The sequence below is a fragment of the Callithrix jacchus genome, chromosome 8 (assembly GCF_049354715.1).
Source record: "Callithrix jacchus isolate 240 chromosome 8, calJac240_pri, whole genome shotgun sequence".
Taxonomy (NCBI): domain Eukaryota; kingdom Metazoa; phylum Chordata; class Mammalia; order Primates; family Cebidae; genus Callithrix; species Callithrix jacchus.
Window position 1 is genome coordinate 13,764,153 of NC_133509.1, and position 21,871 is coordinate 13,786,023.

Sequence of the window (21,871 nt, forward strand, 5' to 3'; positions counted from 1 at the left end):
TTTTCATTCCCTTATAAATAGTCCCAGGTTATTTTTTGGGAAATAATTTCTCTTCCTTGCATTGTTGCTTTTTTGTAAACAAAAAGCCAGTTCACTTCTAAGCCTCTGTGATCACATGAGAACAAAAAAACAAAATAAAACCCAGAACACCCAGTCAGCATCTGGCAAGTGGGAAACGAGAGAGGGAAAAAAAAAAAAAGGCCAAATTGGTTAATGTTTTATCTTCCGACTCCCCAAGCCATGTGGTAAAAGGAAAAAAATTCCTGCAGGATCTAGCTAGTGGCAGCCTAGGCAAACGGTTTCATCCCAGGAATCCCTCGCCTGGAGTAGCTCTGCCGGGCCAGGTGGGGCCAGGTGGGGCCACCCGAGCCGGTCCTGGGTTGTGTTAGGTGAGAAGACAAGTGTGCTGTAGGCCATCTAACGCCTGGACAGGCCTGTCCCTTAACGGGGACAACACCCATTGCTGGTAGCAGAGGCACAGGCCCAGGAAAAATTTTCCAAGTCTACCTGTCCCAAAAGCCATTGGCTTGCCAAGCTAGCAGCTCCGTGTTCTAGAGAAAATGTGCAAAAGAATTTCTTTTTCTCATCTAACTGTACTGCAGACAGAGGAAAACCAACAATGTACATATGAAGTACTTAAAACTACTTAAGAAAGAAGAACACCTTAAAAAAAACAGTCCAGGCTTTGAAAGTTGCTCTGTGAGCAGGTTTGGATGTCGGGGATTGGGGGAGGGGAGAGAAAAAACAAAGTTAATCTGGGGAGCAAACGCTTGAGCCCTTAATTAGAGGGGTGTAAGCAGGACAGAGTGAGGACGGCTGGTGACTTGTTAAAACAGTTTCCCCAGCTCCAGCCGGAGGGAGGAAGGAAGGAAGGAAGAAAGGAAGGAAGGAAGCAAGAAGGAACAGCTTCAAGAATTTTAATGGTTGTAATTAAGAATAGCAACTATGAATTGTTTAGGGGCTTAATTTAACCTCAGAGGCTCCAAGTTGCTACTTGCTCTGTCCCCTGAACTTGGGCTATTTCTGTGGTCAGGGCAATTGCAACCTTTTCAGGTACCAGCTTCACTAGTCAGCATTTTCCAGAAGAGCTCCTGGGCTGGCTGGTCTGGTCTGGGGTGATCCTGAGATGGGGTTACAGGGTGACATCGGAAAGTCGGGAGGGACATGCTGCCCTTTGCAAGCACACACATCCACATGCGTGCACACATACACAGATGCATGGGAAAGAAGCAGAAAGAGCTCACTGCCCCGCGACCAACTAAGTTCTCTTTTTCTTTCCTCCCACAGATCTGTCCGATTCCACATTGTCTTACACTGAAACAGAGGCCACCAACTCCCTCATCACTGCTCCGGGTGAATTCTCAGGTCGGCAGTTTTTCTTCTTGTACATTGCTGTGGTGTTTAAATGTATCAAAGGGGACAGCTGGGGAGGGGGCTTGGTGGGAGACTCGTTGACTTCCCCTCTTCTTTTTGCTTCCCTTCTCCTCCAGTCTTTGGATGGGAAGATTGCCAGTGTTTCACTCGCTGGTGTTCTCGGGGTTAAGAACAGTTCTGTGTGAGTGAAACCTGAAGATAACTTTTAAAGCACCTGTCTACCACGTTTTAACCACTTGTCTGTATCTTGTCTCTCTTGGAAGTGATAAAAGTCCAGCACAGCTCTCCATCTCTGCTTTTAGCAAGGGATCCTCTTCCCCCAGCTGCGAGAGGCAGCAAAGTGGTTGTGTCATGCGTTTATCTTCCTCCTGTCCCCACTCTGCGGGAGGGACTGATGTGAAGGGTTAGAAGATTGGGGGAAATGAAGCCGGTTGAATGAACTTGCAGGGAGGATCTGGCAAGTGAGGAGTTTGGCAAAGGCCAGTGGTTTCTGTGTCTCTCCCTGAGCAGCAGAGGCTGGGATAGAAGCCGAGGGAACCCTGGTTTGGAGTCCTCTAGCCCCTGCAGTTAGAAGCTGGTTTTAGGGACCCCCATATCTGGAGGAATACCTGAATCAAACTTCCCTTGAGAAATGAGAGGCTGGTGTTGGACTGGGGACATCGAGGGCCAGGGGCAAGGTCTGTGGGGCCCTTTGGGAGCATGGCTGGTGGGCGTGTGGCCTGGGGGTGTGCTGGCTGAGACTGACAGCCCCTCAGGCTGGGGCTGCCTCCCTAGTGGGTATGGCTGGATGGCTGCATGTCTCCATCTGAGCCATTCTTCCCTTGCCCACATCTATGCATGGTAGCAGTCGCAGTCATCATAGCCGTTTATTGGTATACTATGGCCCGACACTCCACTCAGTCCCTTTATGTGCATTCTCCAGGAACAGCCACGGGCTATTTGCCTCTAGGGTCTCTGCTCCTAATCACTGTTTGTCCCCCACTTTTCTGCAAGGGCCAAATGCACCTTCGATAAATGTATTTCCTGTAAAGTTCTGTCGTTCTTGATGTAGACTCTCTGTAACTCTAAGGATAATTAATGCAGCTGTGGCTGCTCACGGCTGCCTGGGCATTTCCCCAGCCCCCAGCCTTCGCCCATCCATTCCCTTCTCACCAAGGCACAGGAGCTCACGAGTAGGTTGTTGCAAAGATGGAGAGGCTGGGAGCAGAAGCAGGAACGTGACTTGCCACACAGGGTTCCACACTGGGCAACCTGGTACTGGGGTCCAGGTGATGCTGGGGTCCAGGTGATGCTGAGGTCCAGGTGGTGCTGGGGTCCAGGTGATACTGGGTCCACGTCTTCTGGGTCTTACTCCCAAATGCCTTCTGGTCTCTAGTGGCCCACCCAATTAGGGTACTTCCTTCTCTAATTTCTTTCCCTCAAAGACCAACTAGATGAACACAAGTTAAAATTTCAGTCTTTTTCTTCTGCACCTACATGAATGAAAGCCACATATAATTTTGAAGCAAGGAGCTTAAAAGTATTTCTGAGTTTATGATTTTATGTCACTGCCAGCCCTCAGAGTATATTTGATTCAGATGGATTGCACTGGCATTGGTTGTCTGGACAGATGGGTAATTTTTTGACATCCTCTTTCTCCCAATTGTTAATGTCAGAAAGTCCGTGGTGTGTGTGTGTGTGTGTGTGTGTGTGCGCGTGCACACCTTGCAGTGTTAAGGTGTTTGCAGATGTAGTCTTATTTGATCTCAGCCATTCCAGAGGGGGCCTGGTGTGGCTCGGGCTAGAAGGACCAGACCCGCAAGCACTGGCAGAAGGCCTGCCCCTCAATCTGGAGGCTGGGAGGTCTCTAGAGACCCCCAGGCCATTTGTTTTGGTTGCCTTTGGGCCTTACTTGGCCTGTTTCTGAGATTTCTGCGTGGATATCCCAGAATAGTCTTTGGTACTGGTTAGTGAGAAGGTCCCAGCTACTCTTGACGGTGCAAAAGGACTGTGTTGGAAATGTGTCCAGTGCCTTAGAATTCTAAGGGGTTGAAGGATTTGGGGAAGAAATTGGGGATTTCCTATGCCAAGGGCATTGAGTGAGGTCTTAAAGGACTTTGGTCTGAGTTCTGGGTGGCCTCAGTATTTGAGTGGAGTGTTTCCCTTTGTGTCCTCCCAGTCCCTTCCAGAGATGCCGTGCATGGAATGTCCCCACTGTCCTGAGGGCCCACTGTTAGCTTTCCCAGCTTGCTCTGTGCTATCGGGATCTGAGGTCCTGTGGGTTAAGCTGCCCCCCTGCCTACTGGGAGCCCACAGACATGGGGATGTACTGTGGGCTGTCATACTGGAGGACATATTCAGGGAGGGAAATGGCCTGGGGGTGACAGGTTTTGGTGGGTGGTGAAGGCATGAATCATCCTGCAAGATGGAGTGCAAGGTTGTGTGGGAGGGCAGGGCCAGAGGTGAAGTCAGAAAGGTAAGGGGCAGAGGTAGGCACAATACGTTGGGCCAGGCCAGGGTATTTGATATCTAAGGACAAATGATGATGGTGCTGATGATGACAGCAGTTGACATTTATCGACATTCACTATGCGTCAGGCACTTTGCTAAGCTCTGTCATTCTGCATTTCAGTGATTCTTTTCCATGACCCAGTGAGACAGGTGTGATTCTCCCCATTTCATAGAAAAGGAAACTGAGGTTCATTGCTGCACCAACTGCCCATAATATAAGTGGCAGGCTTGGAATTTGAGCCTCGACAGTGTGACTGCCCAGCTCCCACCCTGAGGGCCCTGCCCAGCGTTCCACAACAAGTGTCCTCGTCCCCTTCCCCAAGCTAGACCCGGCAGGAGCAAAGTAAAATGATCACAAGGAGCCTGGGGGCACCTGTCCTGATTTAAGTACCGGGGAAAGGAATGAGGGGCCTAGCAAGGGTGCAGGGTGGCTCCATGGCCTTCCAGGCCACCACTGGACAAACCTGCGGACCACCCAGAGATCACACCACTTGGCTGCCTGGCCCTCCATCTCCCTGTGTTCTGGGGTCTGCTGATCCTGAGAGCCTTGTCACCCTCAGTGTCCTGGGATGGATGTCATCCCCAAACAGGGTGTCTGCAGCCCCAGGATGGAGACTGCCCTTGTTTGTCTCCCACAATGACAATCCCAGTGCTGGGCCTGGGACTCTGTGTGTTTTATCCAGCTCCATGGTCTCTGCTTTACTTCCCTGTCCTGTTGTTGAGGCCACTTAGGGGAATGGTGGGGCTCTTGAGGCTTAGTCCCAGGCCTGGGCAGGCAAGGATGCTTGAGGGGGCAGGGCGAGGGGCCGCGGAAAGGAGACACACTTGCTTCAGCTCTCTGCTGAGTAGTTGATGGAAAGCCTTCATTTGATATCTATGTCAGCTCCCAATTTGGATACGTGATCGCCACTGAACAGTGTAGAGGGGGCAAGTGGCTTCACCAAGGTCACTAGGGAGCGGGGTGGTGGAGGAAGGCTGGAATGCAGAGCTTTGACCAAATCCGAAGACCTTACGCCTGGAGTCTTCGATAGGATTTGGGAAAAATTAAAAGCCTAGAACTTTTGAAGTCCCTTCAGAACTCTGGCACTCTGGTTTCCTCGCCGAATTCAGGGCCTGGGGTGCTGTCCCCTGCCCGTCCAAGGCCTCTGTCAGGCTGTCCTCTTCTCAGCAGTATTTCTATTCCTCTTCCATTTGCTTGATTTCAGTTTAGTTTGGGGAAGAAAAGAAGACAAGCTAGTTAAATAAATTTATACTAAGGTGTGAGTGGCTGGTAGGCAAACTTTTTTCCCCCCAACTTTAAAGTAGAACATGCCATAAATCTCAGGATTGCAGGATGAAGGAATGGCAGTTCCGAGAAAGGCTGGTGGCAGAGGGAAGGGTTCTCTCAGCATCTCTGACTCCAGCCTAGAAAAACAATGAACATGTCATAAGGAGCTTTAAGCCTTGGGTGAGGGAAGGAGCCCTGGCCAGGCCGGGCTGGGTGAGCTCTGAGTCACTTAGCAGGAGCCTGACGTGGTGGGGCTGCTGAAGCACTCAGGCCTGCCTGACTCCATGCTTCGGGGCTGGGGACAGGGCACTGGGCAAGCTTCTTTAGAACAGTGGCTTCCCTGTACTGTCTTATTCTAGAACCTGTACTGTCTTATTCTAGACCATTCACATATTTTATTAAGCACCCTGCCCCTCAGTTTTCTCACCTGTAAAATGAGGATGATAATAACAACATATTCCCTAATGGTGAGGGTTAAATGAGATACTTTGCCCCTGGCAGGGTCTGACATGGGGAAGGGGGAAGGGATGCTTGTTGTAGAACATGGGGCAGAGCCCTCAGGGTGGGAGCTGGGTAGTCATCACTGAGATTGGGCAGTCCTTTCTAGGACCTTGGCCGTGTGTGCCTGGGATCTCAGTACTCAGCATGTGGGTTTCTTTAGAATTGTGTTATTGAGAGCCGGCCCTTCAGCTTAGAAAGGAGAATTCCCAGGGAAGGAAGGGAGCCATGTTAGACTACATGGAGAGTAGGGGGCCGTAAGCTCCACCAACCGGACCGTAAGCTCCTTGAGGGCACAAATCATGCTGTAGATTGTTGCATTGTGTAAGGTGGCAGAGTTTGGGAACAGAGGCTCAGGGAGGTTGGGAGACTGGCTCAGAGCCATACAGCAAGCATAGCAGTAGGGACTCACCTAGGTTGCAACCGTAGGTGGGTCCACACTGCTTACCCACCCACCACTTGATAGGAACTGTGCCTGCCATTTGGCCGTTTCAGGGGTCACTTGGGGTCGGACCTGTCTGGTGTCATCGTCGGTGACTGCTGAAGCTGGGAGAGCAGTGTGTGTATGCAGTGTCATTTCCTGCTGCTTTCTCGATCACAGGGACCAAGTGTGTTCCCACTTGACACCCTCATGTAACAGATTCTAGAGTTCTGTGTTCCGAGGCGCGCGGTTCAGCCCATTCAGTGTGTTCTGAGTCCCGATAGCTGTGTGGGCCGAAGGGCATGGGCTCTGCACCCGTAGGCCCAGCGATCAAGCCTTGAGTCTGCCATCTATTAGTTGAGTGATCTTGGGAGAGCCACTCAGCTGCTTTGTCCCTCAGTTTTCTCACCTGTAAAATGGGGATGATATAACAATGTGTTCCTAGTGGTGAGGGTTAAATGAGATGATGCCTTTGAGTCAGCCAAGGCCTGGCACACTGTATGTGCTGGGGGTGGCCATTGCAATGTTCCGGGCGTTGTGCGTAGGGCTAGGGGTACAGAGATAAAAGTTACTTTATTTCTGTCCTCGAGGCATTCAGAGGTAGGTAAAGACACAAACAGTGACAACAGGCAGTCCAGAGGAAGAAGGGATTAGTGATCAACTCTTGGCGTGGTAGGGAGGTAGCTCGGGAAGGCTTCCTGGAAGAGGCGATATCCACATTGGGTTTTAAAGAATGAATGGAGTCAAAAAGACAGGATTTGGAGCGTTCCAGGTAGAAAGAATAGCAAGTGCAAAGACCTGGAGGTGTGAAAAGAGCTTGATGTTGAGAAACCAAAGGAGTTTCAAGGGACTGGGAAGCAAAGCTCCAGATGTTGGTGGGAGATGAGATAGGTAGAGGCCAGGACCTGGGAAAGATTTTATTTTCACTTTTTTCTAAATATGCAGAATGCACATATAAGTGCCCAGCTCACTGAATTTTCATGGGGTGATCACACCTGACCGATAGACAGGGCCTGTAGAACATTGCTGTTACATGATGATGCTAAAGTCTGTCACGTGACATGCTTATTGCCTGTGGGTCTGGGGCACTGTATGCAGAGTGGTTTCAAAGAGAAAGCAGGAGGGCAGAGGATACAATACATTTTAGCTGAAAAGAACATTTCTTTAGGTTTTGGAGAGCAGGAAGGGCATTTCATCTGGGGTGAATGGTGCCTTGAAACAATCAGACTTGAACCTGACCTGGTCCCCATGGGTTTAAGAGGTGGCCCTCGGGTGTGACCTATGCCCACTCTGCGTATCCCCAGGGGTCAGGCTCCAGCCTAGAGGCGGTGGACAGGTTGCCAGACTGACACCGATTCTGGCCAGCACCAGCCTGCCATTTCCAACTCAGGAATGGGTGGGGGAGAAGGAGTATTTAGCTCCAGTTCCAAATGGGCAGTATTTACTACTCACATCATGCCCCTGACATGTGTCTTTCTAGCTTTGACCAACCAAAGGGAGAAAAAAAATGCCTTCCCTTCCTAACTCCTTGAGTATCTCATAGTACCCATTCTTCCTGGGCTGAGGCAGAGGTGTCAGGGGTGGTTAGCAGGAGTGATGGGGGTGACTAGAGCAGTCCCGGGGGAACAGGCAGTTGAAGGAGGGCTCAGCCAACTCGTGTCTGCCAAGAAGCAATGCGGGGTGATAGGCAGTGTGCCAGAGTGGGTTCTAGGCTTAGCTGTGCCCATTCCCTGCCGTGCGACCTCAGGCAAATTCTTCACCTCTCTAGTCTCAGTTTGCTCAGCTGTATATTGGGTCCACTGGGTCACTGATCTCAGGGGCTCCTTGGTGTTGATGGAGCAGGCTCTAAGTACCAGCTCCCAGGCCTTGGGATGCGGAATAGTCATAGAGCTAGGGCTTCTGGCCTGGGCATCTTAGCTTCTCCTATCATTGTCCAAAAGCACAGTGGTGGCATGGAACAAAGTCATGAGGAGGGAGAGGATTAGTGTCTTGGCCCTCCACCCCTCTATCCCAAGGCACTAAAGCTTGGGGACTGCGGTGGAGGTATATTTGGAATGTCAAGAGAGGGCAACTGACTCAGCAGCGGTAACAGAGGTTTTAGACTCCCCATGGCCTCAGACAAAGGACCTCAGGGCTATTGTGTTTCCTGAGTGTGGGCTTTTGAATGACAAGTCAGTTATTATTCAGGATCTACTGCAGCCAAGCATGGTAGCTTGTGCATGCGTGGCTGAGGCAGGAGGATTGCTTGAGCCTGGGAGTCTGAGACCAGCCGGGGCCAACATAGCAAGACCCTGCCTCTTAAAAAAATTAAAAAATTAGCTGGCCATGGTGGCACACACCTGTAGTCCCAGCCATTGAGATGGGAGGATCACTTGAGCTCAGGAGCTGGAGGCTATAGTGAGCACCACTGCACTCTGATCCAACCTGAGCGACAGACCAGGACCCTGCCTGATTCTAAAACAATGAATCAAGAAGAAGAAAAGAAAAAAGAAGAATCTACTATAAAAAAGGGGAAAAATAATCTCCTGCATGCCAGTGGCAGACAATACAAAATGGAGAAAGGCTGGGCCTTACGCTCTCAGAGCTGTTGGTCTAGAGGAGAGGCAGACAGCAAACAAACCATGGAGACTCATCATGCTAAGTGCGGCCCTCGAGATGTGCTCAAAACCGGGGACTCTGTTGGGGTGGGGATGGGGGTGTTCAGGGGGTGTTCATTTTGACAGAGAAGGTGATTCTGAGTTGGGTTTTGTAGAATGACTAGGAATTCACCAAGAGGACAACAGGCTATAGATATCCTTTCAAGTAGGAAGAACAGCTTGTGCAAAAGCAAGGAGGCTCGCATTGAATACCACATGTTCTAGGAGTTTGTGGCTAGAAGGTAAATATGCGAGAGATGGAGGAATGGGGAAAGATGAATCCAGAGTGGTTGTCCTGAACACTAGAGGAATGAGCTGGAACAGAGGGATCGTGGTCATGGAGACCAGGGAACCGTGGGATATACTTGGTCCTGAAGGACCTCATCCACCTTCTAGTACTGTACCTAGCTCACAGCAGGAAGTCATTGTGGAATGAATGAATGAATGAATGAATGAATTTTTGCCTGGGACAAAGAGATCCAGAGAGAGAGCATAAAGACAAAGATCATCACACATATTTAATAATCACAGCTAACACAGTGCTCTGTGCCAGGTATTCTAAGGGCCATAAATACATTTATTCATGGACTATTCCCTACAACCCTCTGACGAAGCCACTTTCGTTAGCCAAATTAAAGGAAGAAATAACAGGCTCAGAGAGGTTAAGTAACTTGCCCAAGGTCACCTAGCTAGAAAGCAATAGAGCTGGGATTAGAACCCAGGCAGTCTGGCGCTTGTTGGGTTCCTCAGTGTCTGATGAGGCACGCTTGCTGGCCCTGGAAGATTCAGGATGCAAACGCAGTTCTTGAGCTTCTGGGGCATCTGTGTCCCATAGTACCTGAGATTCAGCATGAGCAATGATCACCTGAGCCCCTCACCGGCTCTGCTCATTGGCTGGTTACTGACTGGATAAATAAATGACCAGTGAGATGGCAGGTGGGTGGGCTTCTGCGGGGAGGCTGCTGGCAAGGTGGGGTGTCAAGTGCCTGTCCAGGGCCAGCTGCGGATTGCCCCTACCCCTCACTGTACACTGGCAGCCTGCATCATCAGGGGAACGAACAGGTTGTCTGAGGAGACCTGAAATTCCAGAAAATGTACTTGGTTGTGTCCAGCCTAATCACAACCATCTGCCTGCCGGGCTCCATGGTCCCCCTCCTCTCATCCCCACTGGCATGCTTTCCCGGGCGTCTGTAACAATCGGGAACCGTGCTCGAAAGTTTCCTTGTCAGGATAGAGTGGCTGTTGCCAAGAGCTACTTCTTTGATGCAGAAAATATATCCTGAAGGCACTTTGTCAGATGTTTTTATATTAAACATTTTTCCTCCATGGCCCTTGGCTGCCAAGGGAAGCAGAGGTGCATTGCTTTTCCAGTTGTCCTTTGTGGAAGGAATTCCTGATATTCATGGGCTGTTTCCCCATGCCCCCCAGTCAGTGACTGGCACCCCTGCCAGAGAGGGTAAGACCTTGGGGCTGGCATCTCTGCAAAGCAGGGGCTGCTCTGGCCTCAGGGAGGGCCCCTACCCTCACCATTTGGTAGCAGTTTCTAGATTTGGAAAAACAGAGGTCTCATGTCTGGAGTGGACATCAAAGCCACCATCCCAGACTGCAAGGTGAATTATTGCCAAGACTTTAATTGATCTTGAAAAGGAGAGGTGGGAGCTCAGATATAGGGGCCTGGCAGTCATTTGGATCTCTTTGAGTTGTCCGGGATAGTGCCAGTGCTGGACAGAGCCGGGAGAAGCTGGGCTGGGAGGCCTTCCATGCCAGGTGGGGAAGAAGGAGGGGAGGCCACTTCCGTCACACAGACTGAAATTGGGAGGGTTGGGACACCATTTGGCTCCTCAGCAGCCATGGGAGGCAGCTAAGGTGAGGGGCTTTGCTGGGCAGACGTGGTCAGTGGGGAGAGAATTGGGAGAGGGGTTGGGGTGGGTACAGCTGTCTGGCTCCAGCCTCTTTGGAGAAATGAGGTCAAATGGGGAACCCAGCAGGCATCGCTGCAGACAGGTGGCCATGCCAGCCCATCAGGGCATGTGTGCCCTGGTGTCCCAGGACTGATCTCCCCAACCTGTCACCCCTTCACTCACCTTCCTCAGTCCTTCTGACGACTGCCTTATATAGGGCATTCACAGAGAATGTTCCTGGCCCTGCCACTAGGGAATGTGTCTGGCTGTGTGGTCTGCAAACCACATGTCCACTCTGGACCTCCGGTTCGGCCCTGGAGGAGGCTGCTGGGCCCGAGGGATGTGCAGGGTCATTCCTAGTCCTCTTACCCCCACTGCTGTACCCCGCCCTGGGCGGGATCACTGGGTAAGAGGAGACACTGTTTCCAAAATGGGCATTCCAGGCTGTTCCCCAAGGGCAGATGGTGGGAATGAGGCTTGGGGGCTTGGCTCTGAGGGCAGAGCCTGGTGTGTAGTAGATGTTGGAGTTAAGTTTGTGATTCACAGAGGGGTCCACTGTCCCTTCCTCCCCTCCAAGGGTTCAAAATAAAACAGGACGGATTGCACAGAGAGGCCAAGCCTTCTCCACACCCCTAGACTCTCAGCTGGGATTGTCTGTCTCAGGCCCAAGGAGACTTTGACTCAGGTTAGGGGTCTAGGTGATGAAATCTCTGGGGCCTCCTCTGCTGTTTGACCGAGAGAGGAGCTGAGGAGGGTGGAGAGAGGGCCCAGGCTCTTCAGAAGGCAGACCCTGTCTCCTACCACCTGGCTGCCCAGCTGTTTTAGCTGCCTTCTCCCTCACAGGGTGAAGGTCAGAGAGAGCCCAGGGGTTTCCACTGAGTCTAGAGATAGCACCACCTCTACCTGGGGGCCAGGAGGCTCAGCTCCGAGTCCTGACTCTGTTCCCTGTTTCTTGGTGGCCTCAAACTACTTCCACTTGGGCTTGTTCATGTGTAAATGGGTCAGTTGGTCCAACTAATCGGTTCTTCACCCTCTTTGCACATTAGTCCCCTGAAGAGTTTTGGAAAAGCTCAGACCCCATTTCAAAAACAGTTGGGGCTGGACTGGGGCATTGGGATTTTTAAAAATTCCCCAGGCAATTATAAGGTGCAGCCTGGACTAAGAACACAAATCTAGATGGACCTGGGAGGATCGCAGAGCACCCAGACCATCTTCTCCTCAAGGCAGGAGTCCTTTCTGTATGGGAGCCCCCAACCGGTGCCTGATTACTTCTGGGCATAAGCATACGTGGCGTCTTGAAACAGCCTGTTCTTTTGTGAGCTATGCTGGCCCTGGTCTATAGCTGCGATCTGTGTTCTGGGGGTTAGCTGTGCAGGAAGGTTACCTCTGACCATCCCTCTCAGGGTCACTGTGGCATTCCATTCTTGCCACAACCTGGTGGGGCAGCTGTTGTAACTTCCAGTATTTAGATGAGCACACTGAGTCTGGTGCTCAGTTAAAGTGACATTTGTGACCAACTCCTCCAAGCAGATGTTGTCATCCTATCTTGTGCAGGCAGGTAGATTCTCTGTGATTGCTCAGGAAAGCTGGAGCCAGCCCCACCCTTGCCCTGATACACCCTTGCCCTGATGCCTCCCTTGGGTCTGAATAGTTTTACTAAAAAATAAAGAATTATGCTGGGCGTGGTGGTGCATGCCTGTAGTCCCAGCTACTTGGGAGGCTGAGGTGGGAGGATCGCTTGAGCCCAGGAGTTCTGGGCTGTAGTGTGCTATGCTGGTCGGGTGTCCACACTAAGTTCGGCGTCAATATGGTGACTTCCCGGGAGCCGGGGACCACCAGGTTGCCTAAGGAGGGGTGAATTGGCCCAGGTCAGAAATGGAGCAGGTTAAAATTCCCATGCTGATCAGTAGTGGGATCTCTCCTTTGAATAGCCACTGCACTCCAGCCTGGGCTACACAGCGAGACCTCGTGTCTAAAAGTAGTAAGAAGAAGAAAGGAAGGAAGGAGGGAGGGAGGGAGGGAAAGAAGGAAGGAAGGAAGGAGGGAGGGAAGGAGGAAAGGAAGGAAGGAGGGAGGGAGGGAGAGAAGGAGGAAAGGAAGGAAGGAAGAAGGGAGGGAGGGAGAGAAGGAGGAAAGGAAGGAAGGAAGGAGGGAGGGAGGGAGAGAAGGAGGAAAGGAAGGAAGGAGGGAGGGAGGGAGAGAAGGAGGAAAGGAAGGAAGGAAGGAGGGAGGGAGGGAGAGAAGGAGGAAAGGAAGGAAGGAAGGAAGACACAGTTCTGCCAAGGATTGCTTCCAGACCTTGCAATGGGGTGTGGAATGAGGGGTAGGGAAGACCAGGGGATGCTAGGGGAAGGCAGAGGCTGAAAGCTCAGGCTTTGGGGCCAGGCAGACCTGCCATCAACGTCACTTTGCTTCCCTTTGCAGCCTGCATTTCCTCTCCTAAAGGTGGACTCAGCACCAGCTTGTACAGGTCACAGAGATCACAATGACAATATGTAGCATGGTGTACCTGGGACACGTGTAATTTTCAGTGAATGGTAATTTAGTGAATTGGAAATCAAGTGTTAGCTTGAGGGATGGGATTGTGAGAAGGAGAAAATACCCAGGAGACTGGGCATTCTCAGCAAACTTAGAATCTAATAGAAAAGACTAGGGGAAAAGTGCCTCCTAGGGAGGCAGGGCAAATGCCCTTTTTCCTTCCTTCCTTCCTTCCTTCCTTCCTTCCTTCCTTCCTTCCTTCCTTCCTTCCTTCCTTCCCTCCCTCCCCCTCCCCCTCCCCCTCCCCCTCCCCCTCCCCCTCCCCCTCCCCCTCCCCCTCTCCCTCTCCCTCTCCCTCTCCCTCCCCCCCCCTCTCTATCTTTCTTTCTTTCTTTCTTTCGCAGAGTCTCACTCTGTCATCAGGTTGGAGTGCAGTGGTGCTATCTTAGCTCACTGCAACTTTCACCTCCCAAGTTCAAGGGATTCCCCTCCCTCAGCCTCTGGAGTAGCTGAGACTACAGGTGTGCACCACCATGCCTGGCTAATTTTTGTATTTTTAGTAGAGACGGGGTTTCACCATGTTGGCCAGGCTGGTCTCAAACTCCTGGCTTCAAGTGATCTACCTGGCTTGGCCTTCCAAAGTGCTGAGATTACAGGCGTGAGCCACTGTGCCCGGCCATAGATGCTGTTTTTTCAATGGGTAGTGTGGGCTGGGAGGAAGCTGCTGCCCAGATCAGCTGCCAGGGAGGCTGGGGTCAGGGCTGGGTTTGTAGGTGGAGGGCTTCATCAGGCTTCAGCAGGGAAAGGGCATCCCAGCCGAGGGGACTGTTGGGCAAAAGCAGGAAGATGTGAGGACACTTGTTCTGGGAATGGGGAGCGATCGTGGCAGGGCAGTAAGGATTAACGCCCACAGGGAGAGGGCCTTGAATGCCGCTTCAGAGAGGGCTGGCCTTCTATCTGTGGTCGGTCAGGGATGGGCATCCTAGAAATACTTTTGATTGATAGACGGATGACTGTGGGCTTAGTGAATGGGTTTGTATGGCCCCAAAATGTAGAGTTTATTTGTTTGTTTAACGTAAACTTTTTACCAATGCATAATACATGCGAAAAAGTGCAGATGTCACATATGAACAATTTTCACAAAGTGAGCATTCTTGTGTCACCAAAGCCCAGATGAAGCAACAGACCAGGACCTCAAAAGCCCCCTCTCCTGTCCCCTTTCAGCCACTCCCCAAGGGTACTTCAGCTGTATCCTGACTTCCAACCCCATTGTCTAGTTTTCTGGTTTTTGAACCCAATTCATACAGAAGCATATCCGGTGGCCTTTTTGGAATATAGCTTCTTTAGCTCAACACAATATTCATGGGGTTCATCCGTGTTATTTTTGTTTTTTGTTTGTTTGTTTTGAGATGGAGTCTCATTTTGTTGCCCAGGCTGGAGTACAGTGACGTGATCTTGGCTCACTGCAACCTCTGCCTCCCAGGTTCAAGCAATTCTCCTGCCTCAGCCTCCTGAGTAGCGGGGATTACAAGCACGTGCCACCACACCTGGCTAATTTTTTGTATTTTTAGTAGAGTTGGGGTTTCACCATATTGGTCAGGCTGGTCTTGAACTCCTGACCTTGTGATCTGCCTGCCTTGGCTTCCCAAAGTGCTGGGATTACAGGAGTGAGCCACCGCACCTGGCCTCATCTGTATTGTTGTGTGTATTGCCGATTGCTCATTCTTAAAGGTGGATAATTTTCTGTGGGAATGAACCGTGATTCTACTAGTCTAACGCGTCCATTCTATTACCGATGGTTCCCAGTTACTGATAGTGCCCGACTTTTGGTTCCCATCTGTGATGTTACAATCAATATCTTATACCAGCCTTCTTGAGGACACAGGTCATCCTTCTCTTGGGTACATACCTGTGAGTGGGATTGCTGAGCTATACGTGATAGGTGTGCTCAGCCTTGTTAGATGCTGTGCCAGACTGTGTTCCGAAACCACAGCACTTTAGTCAGAAGCCCCTGTGGGGGAGATTTGGGTCATTCATTACCTTACAGACCGGGGGTGCCCTGAGAGGGGTAGCACCTGTGCTTGGTCCCCAGCTCCCAAGTGGTAGAGCTCGGCCTAGAGCAGGGTCTCCCCTCTCTGGGTCCAGGACCTCTGTCCACACCGAGGTGGTGGCCATCCTGCTGCCCAATAAAACTGAGTCCTGTCCCCCTGAACCCCCAGCACCCTGAGGCAGGATTTTGAGCTCCTTAATGTCCTTTCCTAAGGCCCTGGGCAGTGCACTCTGGGAAAAACAAAAAGGAGAAAAGAGTGAAAGGAAACTAAACATTGGAAAATAAGTGTGTTTCCAATAAACTGGGCCTTTCACCGGTAGCCAAAACATTACATTCCTGTACCCCGAGCAGCCGGCCGGGTCTGCCTCTCTGGGCTGTAAATCTTGCTAGGAGTTGGGTCAGGATTGTCCCCAGGACACACAGACGGGCAGTGTCCTTTGGGTCTCTGGATCCTTGGATTTCAGGGTGACAGCATGGTGTTTTCAGCCGGCTGGCTGGGCCCCAGGCGAGGGGGCGCGGGCCCCTCTGACAGCATGGACTCCCGGGCCCTTCTGAGGGAGCACTGTGTGAGTTACCGTAAGGGGTTTTCTTCCCTGGCCCGCCCCCTCTCTTTCTTGGGTGCTTTGATGGGTTTGAGGTGTTTATAGGCTTGATTCACGACCGAGTTACCAGGGTTTTCCACGGAAATAACTTATTAAAGGGGCCGTGCACACAGCAACATTGAAGTCTGGAGGGTGGTGTGCATCAAAGGCGGCACCGCGGGCCGGCCAGTCAGCATTTTGCTGCTCCAGAGGAGGGCCTGGGCCCGCAGAAGGGGCGGGGAGGGGGTGGGCCCGGGCTGCAGGAAAAACACTCGGGCTTATGAAAACACTCCCCAGACAAACCCAAATTCAGGTCCATGGAAAAAAAGGGTGGGGAGGGAGTTAAAGCACAAGATCCCAGACCAGCCCTCTATCAGACCCCCCTGCCCAGATGCGGGGACACATGTGGGTGTCTGGATTCTCTGTTGTCACGCCCGCACCTCCCCTTGTGCAGGGCTGTTCCTTGGAAGGAAACGCCAAGGATGCAGACTGCCCACTGCCTTTTGCCAGGGATGGATGGAGGGATTGGCTGGGCTGTGGGGGAGAAGCTGGGTAGAGGGATTTTCTGGTTCCTCCCTTCCTGAGAGCTCCTCTCCTTTGATTTTGTTATATCTGATTTGACCGGAAGGCTCATGAAAAGCCTTCCTTTTCCAGGAAGCCTTCAGGGATTGCACAGCCCACAGTGGCCTCTCTCTTCAGTGGCTTTCATCTCTCTATGGCTCCCTCGTAGTGCATTGAATTTATCTGCTGTCCCATCCAGACTGTGAGTGACTTCTGGGCAGGACCTTGGCCTGCTTTTGCATCTTGGGGTTGTAACCAGAAAACTGGTGGCCCTGGCACCTGGCATGGCCCGCTTCATGCAGGAGGACACGGTGTGGAGTCATTCCCCACCAGTCAGCTCTTTCTTTCTTTCTTTTTGAGACAGAGTTTCGCTCTGTTGCCCAGGCTAGAGTGCAGTGGCGCTGAGGCTCACTGCAACCTCTGCTCCCCAGTTCAAGTGATTCTCCTGCCTCAGCCTCCCAAGGAGCTGGGATTACAAGCATGTGCCACCATGCCTGACTAATTTGTATTTTTAGTAGAGATGGGGTTTCACCATGTTGGTCAGGCTGGTCTTGGGACTCCTGACCTCAGGTGATCCACCTCAGCCTCCCAAAATGCTGGGATTGCAGGTGTGAGCTACTGCACTGGGCCAGTCCTGGCTTTTACATAGTAGTAATGCCAATAGCTGTAGGAGCAGTAATAACAGCGGCTAAAACATGAGTACAAAACAGGTGACAGACCCTGTGCTATTCCTTATTCCTTAAGCTTATTTAGTCCTACTAACAAGACGAGTTCTAGTGCAATTTATCTCCACTTGACGGATGAGGAAACTGAGGCTCGGAGGGGAGAGGTAATTTGCCCAGGGGCACCAAGCTGGTAAATGGCGGAGCTGGGTTTGGAGCCCAGGCCTGCCTTCCTTCCGAGCTTGTGTCTTTGGATGAGTCACTTTATTTTCTGGGCCAGAATGATCGTCACATTCTATCAGTGAGCTCAGAGACTGAGTGGAGAAACAAGGAGCCCTCATGGGGCTGCGTAGAGTTTGTTGTTTTGGCTTTGGTTTATTAAGGTATACTCTACAGACAGTAAAAGGTTGTGAAAGTGTACTGTTGTATGGGTTTTTATAGTTATGCTTATTGTGCAGTGGAGATAGAGAACATTTCCATTATCCTTGAAAGTTCCTTGGTGAGTCTTTGTAGTCAGCCCCGACCCCAACCCCCAGCTGTTGGCACTTATCTATCTGATTTCTGTCTCTATAGTTTTGCATTTTCTGGACTGTCTTCCAAATGTAATCATATAGCAAGTAACCTTTTGTACCTTTTTTAAAAAACTCAGTATACTGCTTTGAGATTTATCTGTGTTGTTGCTTGGATGGACATTTGGGTTATTTCCAGTTTTTTTGGCTACAAACATTTGTGTTCAGGCTTTTGTGTGGTTTTTAGTTCTCTTGAGTAAACACCTAGGAGTAGGATTGCTGGGTATATGGTTGACGGTACATTTAACTTTACAACAGGCACTGTTTTCCAAAGTGGTTGTACAATTTTGCAATCCCAACAACAGTGTATGAGAATTCTAGTTACTCCACATCCTCACCAGCACTTGATGTGATCAGTTTGTTTTTATTTGAGTTATTCTAATAGATAAGTGGTGGTATCGGTATCTCAAGGTGGTTTTTTGTTTTTTGGGTTTTTTTTTTGAGATGGTCTTGTGCCATCACCCAGACTAGAGTGCAGAGTGCAGTGGTGTCATCGTGGCTCACTGCAACCTCTGCCTCCCGGATTCAAGTGATTCTTGTGCCTTAGCTTCTTGAGTAGCTGGGACTGCACGCGTGCACCACCACGCCCAGCTGATTTTTGTATTTTTTGTAGAGGTGAGGTTTTACCATGTTGGCCAGGCTAGTCTTGAACCTCTGGCTTCAGGTGATCCGCCCACCTCAGCCACCCAAAGTGCTGGGATTACACACATGAGCCACTGTGCCTGGCCTCACTGAGGTTTTAAATCATATTCCTAATGATGAATTATGTTGAACATCTTTTCATGTGCTGACTTACAATCTGTATATCTTCTTTGGTGAAGTGTCTGCTCAAATCTTGCACTTCCCCTCTCCCCCAAAGAGACAGGGTCTCACCCTGTCACCCAGGCTGGAGTACAGTGGTGCAGCCATAGCTCACTGTAACCTTGAATTCCTGGGCTCAAGTGATCCTCGTGTCTCAGAGTCCCAAGTAGCTGGGACTACAGCTGTGTGCCACTGTGCCTGGCTAAGTTTTTTTTTTTTTGAGACGGAGTTTCGCTTTTGTTACCCAGGTTGGAGTGCAACGGCTTGATCTCAGCTCACCGCAACCTCTGCCTCCTGGGTCCAGGCAATTCTCCTGCCTCAGCCTCCCGAGTAGCTGGGATTACAGGCACGCGCCACTGTGCCCAGCTAATATTTTGTATTTTTAGTAGAGACGGGGCTTCACCATGTTGACCAGTATGGTCTACAAACTCTTGACCTCGTGATCCACCCGCCTCGGCCTCCCAAAGTGCTGGGATTACAGGCGTGAGCCACCGGGCCCGGCCAGTTTTATTGTATTTTATATATATTTTTAGAGACAGAGTCTTGCTATGTTGCTCAGGCTGGTCTCAAACTCCTGGCCTCAAGTGATCCTCCTGTCTCAGCCTCTCATAGTACTGGAATTGCAGGTGTGAGCCATCTCACTTGTCTGATTTTTAAATATTGGTTTGTTTTCTTATTATTGAATTCTGAGGGTTCTTTATATATTCTAGTTAGCAGCCATTTAAAATACATGTATTTTACAAGTATTTCCTCCCAGTCTGTGGCTTGTCTTTTTTTAAATGAAGTTTTTTGAAGGTTTTAATTTTGCTGAAATTCAATTTATCAATTATTTCTTTTCATGCTTTTTATGTCAGTTATATAAAGAACTCTGCCAAACCCAAGGACGTAACTTTTTTTTAATGTTTTCTTCTAGAAGTTTTATAGTTTTAGGTTTATAATCCTTGTTGAGTTAATTTTTGTGTAAGGTGTAAATATGGTCTAGTTTCTATTTTTTTTTTTTAACATATAGAGGTTCTATTATAGTATCATTTGTTAAAAGACTCCTTTTTTCTTTTTGAACAAACTTTGTCTCAAATAGTATCATATATGTGTGCTCTTTTTTTTTTTTTTGAGACGGAGTCTCACTCTGTCACCCAGGCTGGAGCGCAGTGGTGCAGTCTTGGCTCATTGCAACCTCTGCCTCCTGGATTCTAGAGATTCTCTTGCCTCAGCCTCCTGAGTAGCTGGCACTACAGGCATGCACCACCATGGTATTTTTGGTAAAAATACCAAAAAATACTTTTTGTGTTTTTAGTAGAGATAGGGTTTCACCATGTTGATCAGGCTGGTCTCGAACTCCTGACCTCGTGATCTGCCCACCTCAGCTTCCCAAAGTGCTGGGATTACAGGCGTGAGCCACCGCACCTGGCCTCTTTCTGGATCCTTAATTTTGTTCCATCGTCTCTGTGTCTATCCTTTTACCAATCCTGGACTGTCTTGATTGCTGAAGCTTATTATAGTACGTTTTGAAATCAGGTCATGTGAGTCTTTTGACTTTTTCAAAGTTGTTTTGGCTATGCTAGGCATTTGCATGTTTATATAAATTTTAGAATTTGCTGTTGATTTCTATTAAAAAATGCCTGCTAGGGTTTTGATTGGGATTGCATTGAATCTATTGATGAATTTGGGCATCATTGCCATTTTGATAATATTAGTTCTTACAGTCAATGAACATAATATATCTCTCCATACATTTATGTCTTTGATTTTTCTCATCAATGATTCGTAGTTTTCAATATACAGATCTTGCACATTATTGTTAAACTTGTACTTATGCAGTTCGTGTTTCTTGGTGTTATTGTCAGTGTTACTTTTAAACATTCTCCAGTTATTTATTGCTCGTATATAGAAATATAATTGATTTTACATCCTGACCATGTATGCATAGGACTTTCACAGGTTGGATGCTTGGTGTTGAGTGCCTTGTTTCAGGAGAAGGGTTGCAAAGTGAAGAATCTATTTCTTCTGGATTCCCAGAAACAAATGTGACATTTTGCGCAAGTTGTGTTGGCCTTTGGCTGTGAGTTTCTTGTCTGTAAAATGGAAGGCAGTGGAGAAAACTGGATTCAAAGACCTGGTGAGGGTCCATCCCGCCCGGGCACTGATGTTCACATAAACTGCGGGATGGGAGATTTGCAGAGAGCTGAATCCTTGTCATGGGAACCCTTTCCTCATTTTACAGAACTGAGAGAGCAGGGCATTTGCCTGCGGCTGCACAGTGGCTGATGAGAGGACAGGTCTCCTGTGCCCAACCTGGGGACTTGCACTCTTGATTTGGACTGGGAAAGGCAACCCAGCCTGGTGACTAGGAGGCGACTCCACAGCTGGGAGGGAGGGAGAGGTGGAGAGGTGGCCATCAGTGCCTGCAGCCAGGAAGCCCAAGGCTTTTCTGGGAGCTCTGACCCTCAGGAGTGGCCAGTTCACATTTGGCTGTTTTCAGAGTAGAAAAGCACTATGCTTGGAAATGCGGGTTTTGGCTGACCTCACCCGGAGGTACTGAATGTGGAGTTTAAAGGCCTTTGTAACTCTTTGGTTTGGAACTGGGTTCTGGGCATGGCTAGGGGAAAACACTGGAACGCATTCGTGCTCATTCCCTTCGCCCTGCCTCTGGGAGAGGGAAGCTGCCTCCTCTCCCTTGATCACCGCAGGCAGCTCTGGAACCTGAAGGGGGAACAGAGGTCGAGGCAGGGGAGGAACCTCTTCAGTCAGAGAGGCCCTAGCCTGGTCTTTATTTAATTGTGCGGGGGCAGCTCTAAGTACTTTCTACCCTTTAGCTTTGACTTTTGTGAAGACCTGTAAGGAGGCCGAGGCGGGTGGATCATGAGGTCAAGAGATCAAGACCATCCTGGTCAACATGGTGAAACCCCGTCTCTACTAAAAATACAAACATTAGCTGGGCATGGTGGCGCGTGCCTGTAGTCCCAGCTACTCAGGAGGCTGAGGCAGGAGAATTGCCTGAACCCAGAAGGCGGAGGTTGCGGTGAGCCGAGATCGTGCCATTGCACTCCAGCCTGGGTAACAACAGCGAAACTCCGTCTCAAAAAAAGAAACTGAGGCTCACAGAGGTTTCACTTACTTACCAGAGTCACACAGATTACAAGTGAAAGAGCTGTGATGCGAACCCAAATTTTCCCTGAACTCAAACGCTGGTGTGACGGAGGTGACCGTTTATTAGGTAGACGGTTTCCGTTTAGGATGGTGTCAGAGCTCTGGAGCTAGACAGGATGATGGTTGTACGACATTGTGCATGTACTTAATGCCACTGAACCGTGCACGTTAAAACCGTTAAGATGGTGTAAGTTTTATGTTATGTGTATTTTACTATATTTTAAAATAAAAGCTGTTGCGCCTTCCATGCTGCCTCTGCCATAGCATGCTCCGTGGCATGGTAGAGTGTGGCCCCTCAGGGCTGTGTCGCCCAGTGGGTGGGACCGCCCAGGATCCCAGCAGAAGGATGCGTAGGGGCTGTGGCCAGCAGGAGAGCCAGCCAGCTTGGCCTTTTCACACCATCCCCTGCTTTTAGGATAGAGAGAAACTCAGGCC

General features: G+C 50.0%; 1 protein-coding gene across 2 annotated transcripts in view; it reads left to right on the forward strand.

Annotated features, from left to right (window-relative positions):
• SMAD6 (SMAD family member 6) overlaps window positions 1–21,871 on the forward strand; it is an 82,702-nt gene that overhangs the window by 12,533 nt on the left and 48,298 nt on the right. For both annotated transcript variants that reach the window (XM_035258969.3, XM_002753264.7), the window contains one exon: window positions 1,288–1,365. In XM_035258969.3, the coding sequence (XP_035114860.2) occupies window positions 1,288–1,365 (78 nt within the window). The remainder of the gene's footprint in view (window positions 1–1,287; window positions 1,366–21,871) is intronic.